Source organism: Carassius auratus, unplaced genomic scaffold (genome assembly GCF_003368295.1).
Source record: "Carassius auratus strain Wakin unplaced genomic scaffold, ASM336829v1 scaf_tig00215181, whole genome shotgun sequence".
Taxonomy (NCBI): domain Eukaryota; kingdom Metazoa; phylum Chordata; class Actinopteri; order Cypriniformes; family Cyprinidae; genus Carassius; species Carassius auratus.
Window position 1 is genome coordinate 1 of NW_020527967.1, and position 10,982 is coordinate 10,982.

Consider the following 10,982-nt stretch of genomic DNA (forward strand, 5'->3'; position numbering starts at 1 on the left):
AGAGGACAATGGTTGGTTTTGAAAGGCTTATTATCTCCATGTACAAGATGGTAGGAGGCCAGAGAATTGTGGGCCGTAAGTCTTTCGCTGCTTAAAACTTTATTAGTGGGAGGACGGAAATCGTTGAAACTATGGTTCTCTGTAAAACCGTATAGAGAGGGGACCTCTACTCACCCATTTTGTGGGAGTTACAGTGGCATTTATGTGAGAAAAACTGCTTTTTTCCTGAGGTATTTCCAGTAAGTTCCGGATTCAGAATGCTTGAACTCTTAGGAAACCTGCAGAATGTCTTTGTTTTTTTGCAAATGAATACAGCCCTGATGTTAATTATACATTAATTATATTACTTTGACCACAATTAGGATGTATTAAGCAAAATAATATAACTGGGAATCAATCAAAACACTATCCACATCAAAATTATGCAAAAGCATCCAGGTTTTGGCCTTGAGTACACATGATCAGGAGGGCATTCTGGCAGACAAAAATGAATCCATTATGTTAATATATTAGTTTCCCCGAAATTTAAAGTCACATTAAATAAATGGCAACTACATCAATGACATTTCATTCACAATGCAGTTACAAATAAATAACAGTTACAATCTTACAAATGTTTGGCACCGTCCTTTAAAATAATTTGCTCTTTGTGCCAAGAGGGCACTTTTAAGACTATGTGTCTGTAAACTTACACATTGTGTGTAGATTGTAGACTCTGCATATGCCTTTGTGTATATGTTTGTGAGTATTTGTATGTACGTGTACACATACAGCGATTTTGTTTTCACTGGACATACCCATTGGAAATCTAATACTACTTGTACATATACTATATGTAACCATTGTTAGTACAGATTGTTATCTTGTCGGTTGTGTGTTTGTCACAGTTTTCACAGTCAGCCATCAGTTACATCAAGACCATACACACATTGGTCATACACAAGTTAAACACAAGTTAAAAAAAAAAAAAAAAAAAAAAAAAACTTTTCAGCAGGGAATCAAACCACAAATAACTGTCATTCCCATATGCCAACAATATATTTAAAACATTCCAAGAGCATAATAATTTATCTCCAATTGTCTTAGATTGGTATCTACCAACCACAGTGCAATAACGCAAGCCTTGAGGCTGTTTAGAAAACTAATCTCCTAACTGAATTTAGGAAAATAGTAAAAATAAAAATAAAAAATCTTTTGGAGTCTTAAATAGGAATAAATGAGATTTCAAGAAAGCTAATGATGGTGGAATATATGCATATGTGGGTTTGTCGTTTTGTTGCAAGCACTTGCTATGGGTTTGTCAGTGATATTCATATCAATCCATGTAGACTTGTAGATGTCCATATACTGTTCAATTCTCACACTATTCTATACAGATACACAAAACATTAGCTTAGCATTAATATAACTTCTTTCTAAACAGAGTACCTAATGTTCATCTTGTCTTTTCTCAGTGACTTGTAATTGACTGCAATCTGAAGTTCCCAATGAGAGGTTTTAGTAAAATGGTTCACAAGGCAAACCTTTGAATTTTGACTTGATTACCGAGTATTGAGTTTGAACCTTGAAGGATGATGTGACAATACAGTATAATTGATGCATGCTGAGAGTTCTTAAGTTTTAACACTGGCCAAATGCAACTGTAAAATAAAGATCAATTTCCATGTACAGGCTGAATTCTAACGACGTTTGCACTTGAGAGAGAGAAAACCCAGTGCATGTCAAGCATAATTTATTGAAATCTACATTCATTAGTTAACAAATCTAACAAATCCTAGTTTTTGCTGTCAAAAATACCATTGCCTGAAATTTCAAAGCCCAAAGGCCTATTTTGTAGAGTTCAATGTATATTTTAAAGCCAATAAATTGCTCTAAAGAAGAGCTTCAGCTTGCCTTTCATTGCCACGGACGAAACAGGAAAAACTCCAGGGATGCATTGTGGGTGGTGACCTGACCGGAAAGGGCAAGATTAATTTCAATCACTTCTCCAATCTGGCAGTGTTAATAATATTAGCACTCTGTGACCTCCTGACTCCTCTGCTGCAATTACTATTTAATTTTCCCAATAAAGTCATGCAAGCACAATAACATGGTCTTAAAAAATGAGATTGAATTTGTTTCATAAGATCTTTCGCTTGACCACAACGACATAAGGTCAAGAGAAGTGGCTTATAACAGGAAAAAGAAGGTCAGATCAATAGGGAGAAGCTACTGTAGTATTTAATGAAAGTATATCTGACCAACTAATCACTGAAATACAAATATGGCATCAGATTCCTGTTGGAATCAATGGGTGAAAATGTGCAAGTATTTTATATGTGAAGTCTGTTCAAGGTTTTCTGTGCTGTCATAAGCTTAATAGGTCATTGCAAAGTTTTACTCAAACACCAGCAAGACAGTTATTATGAAATTATATGTTTAACATTTCATGAAATTATAGCTTCCAAATTAAGTTGGCCATATTGTGAAAGTGTGTCACTGAGTTAAGCTTTGGCATTTTGCCTCCCAACAGGCTAAACAAAGCAAACTCTTTGCGTAACTTCCCTTAATATTTAATACCTAATGGTTAACTCTTGTGTATATCAGCGTATTACTGCATTGGGGTCTATATCTGGCTGCCACTTTTAGAATCAAACTGAGACATAAAGCTTCCATTCTTGAACCCATTTTACTCTTTCACTTCTTAGAAAAACAGGTCAAGTAAAAACTGTCTAAAGTCTCTACAAATTAAAAAAAAAAGTATTTTGAGGCTCACTGTGCCGCAAACTAATGCCAAGAAGGAATTAGCATTGTGTGTTTCATCGAATTGCCACATTGCTTGAATATAAAGCATGTCCAAGTGGCTGCCTCTGGTTTGATAAGTGTGTCCCACACACGGTGTAAAATTTGTGTAGGTGTCTCAAATCAATGAATATGCTTTTGCTTGAGCTAACATTAGGGAATGGGTGTGAACAGGGTATCCATGTTTTGACCTGTGGCTTCAGCAAAGCTCACAACTTTTATTTTTTCCCTCTTACTAATTAACATTGTAGAACGATCATCTTGACAAGCATCAGTTACCACCATAACTCGAGTCTATAATCGGGCATTTGTAAAATAAAACCACTAATTCCTCATTTAAGGCTATTATCTTTTCAAACCACAGTGCAATAGAACATAGGTCGGACACAAGGTAAAATGGAAGGATTCTAAACTGAAAACTGGATGCCTTTTTAAGTGCCACATTTCCTGTGCATTTCTGGTTGGTTGCTTATATATGCCTTAAAGCTTGGAACACTAGGGGTTTTTTTTTACCTAAGAGTATACCAATTTTGGCGGGTATTTTTCTATCACCCACCTGATCAGAATGACTTTTATGAGAGACTTGATGAGATTTTAAGTGCTTCTAATTTCAATATTGGACAAGAGATAATAACTATGGGGGATTAAATACGGATATGCAAAAACATGATACTTCAATTTATAAACAATTTAATTTATTTGGTGAATCATATGCATTGAAACAGATTATTGTGGATCCTACTAGTATTACGCATAAAACTAAAACTGTCATTGACATTGTATTGGTATCTGATAATTCTAAGGTTTTTAGAAGTGGTGCTTTGGATGCTGGTATTAGTGATCATTGTATAGTATATGTAATTAGGAAATCTAGGAGAGAGGCTATAAGGCAACATAATACAGTGAAATTCAGATCTCAAAAAATACAGTCCAGAAGTTTATGTAGAAGAACTTATTAAGGTTGACTGGACTAAAATGTTGTAGTTTGATGAGGTGGATATGGCCTGGGACAGGTTTCAGATGATTTTTTTTATTTTTATTATTTTTATTTTATTTTTATTTTTTTTAAGTTTTGAGTAATGTTGCACCTTATAAAGAAATAAGAATTAAGCAAAGGACTGAATCTTGGATGAAGGATAGTATTTTAAAGGCAATTAAAGATCATAATAATAGTTTTAAGTTTTTTTTTTTTTTTTTTTAAAGGGATAGAAATAATGATAATTTTGAGATATTTAAACATAAAATATATATATGTTTAAGGATAGGATTAGTGAAATGAAGCAGGATTCTCAAAAATGTAGGAGAGTATTGAATGATTTAGGGTACCTAAAAAAGACTAAGATACAATTTTCTAAAATTAGCTTTAATGTAAATGGGAAGATTGAAATCTGATCAGATAAAGGTAGCAAATCATTTTCATGGAATTTTTACAATGATTGCAGAAAAATTGGTAAATGAGCTTCCAGCACAAATTGGTATATTTAATGATAAATTAGTGAAGGAGTTTTATACTTGATGCGGTGTTACGCCAGGAGGAATTTTGTAAAATTTTTAAAAAAATAATCTTAAAGGGATACTCCATCCCAAAAATAACATTTTGGCATTAATCACTTACCCCCATGTCGTTCCAATCCTGTAAAAGCTTAGTTCGTCTTCCGAACACAATGAGATATTTTGGATGAAAACGGGGAGGCTTGAGACTGTCCCATAGCCTGCCAAGTAAAATACACTGTCAAGGGCCAGAAAAGTATAGTTCATCTGCTATCAGTGGTTCATCCGTAACGTCATGAAGTGACGACAATACTTTTTGTATACGAATAAAACAAAAATAACAACTTTATTAAACAATTTGTCTCCTTTGTGTCTCCACATCAGCATAGTGCCATTTTGGAGAATCTAAGCAGTACAGGAAGCTTACGCTCTTTTTTTGTCAGCTATGCCACAAGGATATGTTTTCTATGTATATTTACCTTTGATTTGAAATAAAACAGTGAATCAGTGCAGAGTGGCTGACACAAAAGGGCATAAGCTGCCTGTGTACTGCTCAAATTCTCCAAATTGAATAGAGTCGTTATTTTAGTTTAATTCGCATACAAAATGTATACTTGTCACTTCATAACATTACAGTTGAATCCCTGATGGTAGATGGACTATTCTGACAATGCTTTTCATACTTTTCTGGACCTTGATAGTGTATTTTACTTGGCAGTCTATGGGATGGTCTCAAGCCTCCCAGTTTTCATCCAAAATATCTTAAAATGAGTTCCGAAGACGAACTAAGCTTTTATGGGTTTGGAACAACATGCGGGTAAGTGATTAATGACAAAATTTTAATATCGGGGTGGAGTATCCCTATAAAATTAGTAAAGCAAAAGGGTTAGTTAGAATTCAGAATTCAGAAAAAAAAAAAAACATTTTTTACTCCAATGGTTACCCATATTTTAAATTTTTCAATTTGTCAAGGTAAGGTTCCTGATTAATTAAAGCAAGCAATACTTATTTCCCTTTTAAAGAAAGATAGTTGGTTTGAGCATTATAATTATAGGCTGGTGTCAATTTTGAGTGCATCATCAAAAGCTAAATAAAATAAAAAAAATTAGCAAATTGAACACTATCTTCTAAACATAGTATATTGTATGAGTTTCAATCTGGTTTAAGGAGAACACTTTTATATTTAACAGGTTATATAAGAAAAGAAAAGTATAAAAGGAAGTTAAGTGGGGTGGGACTGTTAGATCCACAAAAAGCATTTAATACAGTCGATCACAGTATTCTCCTTTTTTTATCCTTACTTTTTTTTTTTTTTAAGATTACATCTTACCTTGAAAATAGGTGTCAAATAGTAGATTTAAATGTGGTGTTTTCAGAATGTCTGACCATGTCATACGGGATAAAGCAAGGGAGTGTATTAGGTCCTTTACTTTTTAATTATTATATATTAATTATTTTAAAACGGCCTACTCAAATAAGCTTTTATTATATGCAGATGATGCAGTTAGAATTGTGTATCATGAGAGGAAGGAAACTATTGAAAATAAATTAAGTAGAGAGACTGAAGAGGTCTCCAAATGGTTTTGCCATAATAAACTTTCTTTACATTTGGGGAAAGCTAAAGTTTTATTATTTGGCTCGACTGCTTAGATTAGAAGTAAAGGTTGAAAATCAAATTATTACACCTAAATGAGAAGTAAAATATCTGGTTTGTGCTTTGGACAGTAATTTGACAGGAGAAATTAGAAAATCAAAAATTTGTAAATTAAATAAAAAAAATAAAAAAAAATGGCGGCTTTCTTATATACTGAAATGTAAAAAATGTTAGCTGGTGCATTAGTGCAGTCAAACTTTGATAATGATGCAGTTTTGTGGTATAGCAGTATTTCAAAGAAATTAAAAATAAATTGCAGACTGCTCAAAATAAGTTGTGTAGGGTTATTTTGAAAGAACATCCACTGATGCATTTGCGAGATGAACATTATAGGAAAATTTGTTAGTTTTTTTTAAGTCTAAAAGAGGGTAACTTAAAAAATAAATAAATAATTGGTGATGGTGTTTAAGATTTTAAAGAAAATTGTTCCAAAGTATCTGTTGGAATATTATGTATTTGTAAGAGAGGTTCACTGTCATTCTAAAATGGGGAGCAGTAATGATATATATCCTTGTAGGTTTGAGAGTGAAATGGTAAAAAAATAAATAATAATTTTTATATACTAGCTTGAAATAAATTACCTGGATGTACTCAAACTTTACAAGTTGACAGTTTTTTCGAAGGAAAGTAAAAAAATGGTTGTTTTATCACTGATGTTTTGAAGTTTGTGTGGTAAGTTTCTGAACTTGATGTGGATAGCATTCCATTTATGATTTATTTGTCCAATATTTATTTTATTTTATTATTATTATTTTATTTTAATACAGAAGACATAAATGGAAATAAGCCAAATGCTTTTTGTGTATTTTATCCTTGACAGTTGGAAATGTGTTATGTCTTTGAGGACTTTTTTGTATTATGTTTTCAATTTTGTCAAATAAAACAAATAAACAAACAAACACCTGCTTCATTCTGTCTCTTTCAGAACACTTGTCTCTGTGGTGGCCTATAGGGACCAAAGCACCTGCTGATGGAGTCTGCCGAGCTGTCTCAAGAGTCATCGGTTCTGTTCTCCACAACCTCTCCTCCTGCTGTCACGTCTCTCACAAGTATCACAGTTTCTGCTGTGCTGACACCCCCTTCCAGTAGTCCAGAATGTCATGGAGATCCTCATCCTTTGCAAACTGCACTTTCTTTCGAAGAGCATGACCAGCGGCTATGTAGGCCTCCTCACGGGGGCTTTTCTTGTATGGTCGGAAGCGCTCCCAGATTTTAAGCGTGCTCTCAGAGGAGTACTCAGGGCTAGAAGAATACCCTGAGTAATTGTGGTGGCGGGGAGAAAGCTGTGAATAGGCAGTGTCCTTCTTGGTGCGAGTGAGAGGCTTTAGAAAGGAGACTTTCTGGGCAGGGGAGTCAGTGGCACCCTCATAGTAGAGGGCGGGGAAGGAGTGTCGGTGCTCTGAGCAGTGGTAGTCTGGGTGCACCTCCAAGTGGTGCTGCTGAGCTGTGCTGCCCCCGCCTCCAACCACAACACCACACCCACCCGAACCACCACTGCCACCACCGGCTCCCCCTCCACCCCCGCTGCCACCATCTCCTCTGCCATTACTGACTCCATGAACCCCTATTAAGGGCAGCCTCTCCAGTGGCTCCCCGCACCGAACAGGGCTGCCTTTCTCAGGATACTTGCATGGCTCTGTGCTTCGAGGGTCAGGGATGTCCAGATTGAAAATCCGAGCGCTTTTGACAGAGCCACCGGAAGAAACGCTGCAGCGATTTTTAACAGAGTTTATAGGAACAACTGCAGCATCTGCACTAAGTTGTCTCTGCAATGGCCGTGATGCTGTAGCTGGGGGTGGGTCCCTGTAGGGAGGGGAAAGAAACCCACCTCCGCTGATGCCGGGCCGCTCAGAAAGGGGCAAAACAAGAGGAACAGGGGGTAGAGGACGGATTTTAGGGGACGACATGATCTGGCATGTCTCTGTGATGGTAGGGGAAAGTGGAATTAGCCCCCTGGCTAATGAAGGGACACTAGGAGGTGGTGGAGAGGAAGTGTTATCCGCTGTAGTTGCAGTGGCCGCAGCTGCTGCCACAACGGCTACAGAGTCTAGTTTGAGCGCATCAATGCAGTTATTGATAATCTGATTTACCTTGTCCACTTCCTTGGCAATAGTGGAGATCTCCGATGTTGAATCTCGGCCATCATCATCAGATTCATCTCCTCCATTGAACCCATTTTCATCCCTTGTGATTTCATCCCCTAGCCTTGTTACAACTCCATCTCTTACTCGCTCCTCTCCTCCTGCTGACATTCTTACATCCATGTAGTTTCCCTTATTGGCGCCCATGGCTTCTGAAAAAGCTGTAGCCATCTTCTCCACTTGTGGAAGGGAAGAAAGTCGAGAAGAGGTGGTGTTGGCTGAACTATGAAGGATGCCCAAGCTAGAGGATGCTGACTGTGACAACTTGCCATGGTGGTGTTGATGATGGGACTGGTCATGGAGTTTCTGCAAGGCTGTAGGATCCTTGGCTGCTGCAGCAGCTGCTTCTGGCCCATAGCGCATCTCTAAGATAGTTTTCTTAACACTAATAGAATTTTCCTTTTCCTCGTGCATTCGACGTCTACGTAAGCAGTAGTACACCAAGCCCAACACAATGACCATCCCAAACAGGCAGCCTAGAATGGTCATAATGTAATGGGTGGTGGTAGAAGGGGTTGCTCGCAAGTTATCAGGTCCTGGAGCCTGAGTTGCAAAATACAGACAAGTGTGATTGTACCGCTGGGAATTGCGAATGGAGGCAACACAAAAGGTGTAATTTGTGTGGGGCTTTAGGTTGTTTAGTCTAACAATCTCTTTCTTGTTCCTTAAGTTCATGACCTCTGATACATAAGTGAGGTTATACTGCACTAGAATATACATCTTACTGTAGGGCTTGGGTATTTGAACCAAGAGGGATGCAGAGGAGAGGGAGACCGTTTGTAACTTAATGGTGGGGCTGTATGTTTGGTCTGTGGTTGATGAAGCTGTGGGCTGGTGATAAGGTCCCATCTGATCATAAATATCTATCCCCATCCCAGAAGAGTCTAGGTCAGGAGGCAGGGCTGTTATGCCACCAACAGTCACTCCATTATTACACATGGATGACAGGATAGAACGAGCATTTCTTCCCTGATTACCTCTAGGATTTAGGAGAGGGTAGCCAAAAAGTTCTTTTGGAGTTTCACACTGGAGCCTGTCATAGGTGTGAGTGACATTATCAAATGCCTCTAGCCAAATAAGGAAGCCGTACAACTCACAGCCACAATGGAAAGGATTTCCAGCCAGTTCACACACTATTAGCCGTCCACCCAAAACAATGAAAGTTGATGAATCCAGCCTTGTTAATTTATTAGAGGAAAGATCAAGACTGCTAAGGCTTGGGCACTCCCAGAAGGCATTAGTTGCAATTACCTCAATAAGGTTATGCTGCAAATACAGGCACTGCATTCGACCCAACCCTCGCAGCATCCCTTCAGTGAGGTTGGTTAGCTTGTTATATCCCAACTGCAAGACCTGTAGATTGGCCTGTCCTGTGAAGGCACCATCCTCAATGTAGGAGATTTCATTCTTGGTAAGGTTGAGGTCAGTAAGGTTGGTGAATCGGCTGAGGGAGCTGAAAAAAATTGCTTTGAGCTTGTTCTCATTCAGCCGTAAGTCATGGACGGTGTTATTAATATGCTGTGGGATTGTCTCATATGGAGGCTGGTTCTGACTGCAGATTGCCAGCCACACATAACCTTTATCCCCCTCAATTAGCCAGCAGTCACCCCTGACAAACGAAGGTGCATGGAGGAGGAGAAAAATAGGGAGATAGAGGATGAGAAAGCAGGGTGGAAAAGCACAAGATAAGCTGAACCTGCAGGCCATTTTGTAGCAAAAAACTGGATTTGTTTTGATCAAGGTGGGCAATGAAAGAAGTTAGGGTTCAAAATAAGAACGATGATCACGGGAGATGGACGACCAATAGGATTACGAAGACACAAGATCTAGGGGGCAAAAAAAAGTGTCTTGAGGGCAATCACAGCTGTTCAGGGACCATAATGCCAAATATATTCCTCCTTTTACGTGGTCCGTATTATAGGTTTATAGTGTCGCTTGCCACAGCTGTAATTCATGGTCTTTTAACTTCTTGAACGCTCTCCTTTTGAATCACTGAGCAATGCTTTCAATCTGTCAGTTTTGGATCTGTACAAGAGACAAAAGGTGGGGAGAGAAAATTGAAAACATTAATGATTATGCTTTAATTATAAACAAAACCAGGTTTAGAAGACCATTTATGCATTCAAATTTCTAAAGCCATGAAACTATGTCTTTTCTGTGCTAGTTTAACCCCTTACTAGTAACCCCCCTTTTTTGGCATGGAGACCGAAATTACATACCCAAAATAAAAAGGTTTCTGCTCATGATTCTTTCTGACTAGATACATAATCAACCTTTGTTCACAAAGCTGACACTTTAAAGTTTACTGTTCAGGAATCAGAACCACTCAGACTGTTATGACAATAGAGATATATAAGCTCAAACATAAAAACAAAAATAAAAATATTAAAAACATATGTTTTAAATGTATTTTAAAAAATGTTGATGTAGGAAATGAGTTTGAAAACACAGTGTAGCTAAGGCCACAAGTCTTCCAAGACTTCATAAAAAATGTCATAATTGAATCTGTAAAACTGTGAATTTTATGAAATATTTTCTAAGGCCATGTCATGTGTGTTTTTAGAGGCTAATCAGATTGATTTATGGCCCTTGTCATCTCTGTAAGATCTCACATGTAAACATTCCTGTGCTCTTTGTGTATGTTTCACTCTTGAAAACTGCCCGAATCATGATTTTATTGTTCTCACCAAACGGTTCTTTCACACCTCCGCCAAGTATGACACATTATCCGCATTATTCTTTTATCATTATTCTTTTGTTTTTATTCCAGCTTTATTAGCCTTGATTGTGGTTTTTCAGGCTTTACAAAGCAACAAAGCAGCGATCTCACTTCAGTCTCTCTTTGCATTTAGCCCTTATTTATCAAAAGTCTTACTATAAAAATACAACAAAACATTTTCTTACGACCTTACGTG

At 37.4% G+C, this 10,982-nt stretch overlaps 1 protein-coding gene across 1 annotated transcript; it reads right to left on the reverse strand.

Annotated features, from left to right (window-relative positions):
- Positions 1–5,097: 5,097 nt before the first annotated feature.
- On the reverse strand, positions 5,098–10,088 carry LOC113093849 (protein phosphatase 1 regulatory subunit 29-like). The gene has a single exon (XM_026259427.1). The coding sequence runs from the start codon at positions 9,772–9,774 to the stop codon at positions 6,979–6,981; it is 2,796 nt and encodes a 931-aa protein (XP_026115212.1). The 5' UTR covers positions 9,775–10,088; the 3' UTR covers positions 5,098–6,978.
- Positions 10,089–10,982: the final 894 nt, after the last annotated feature.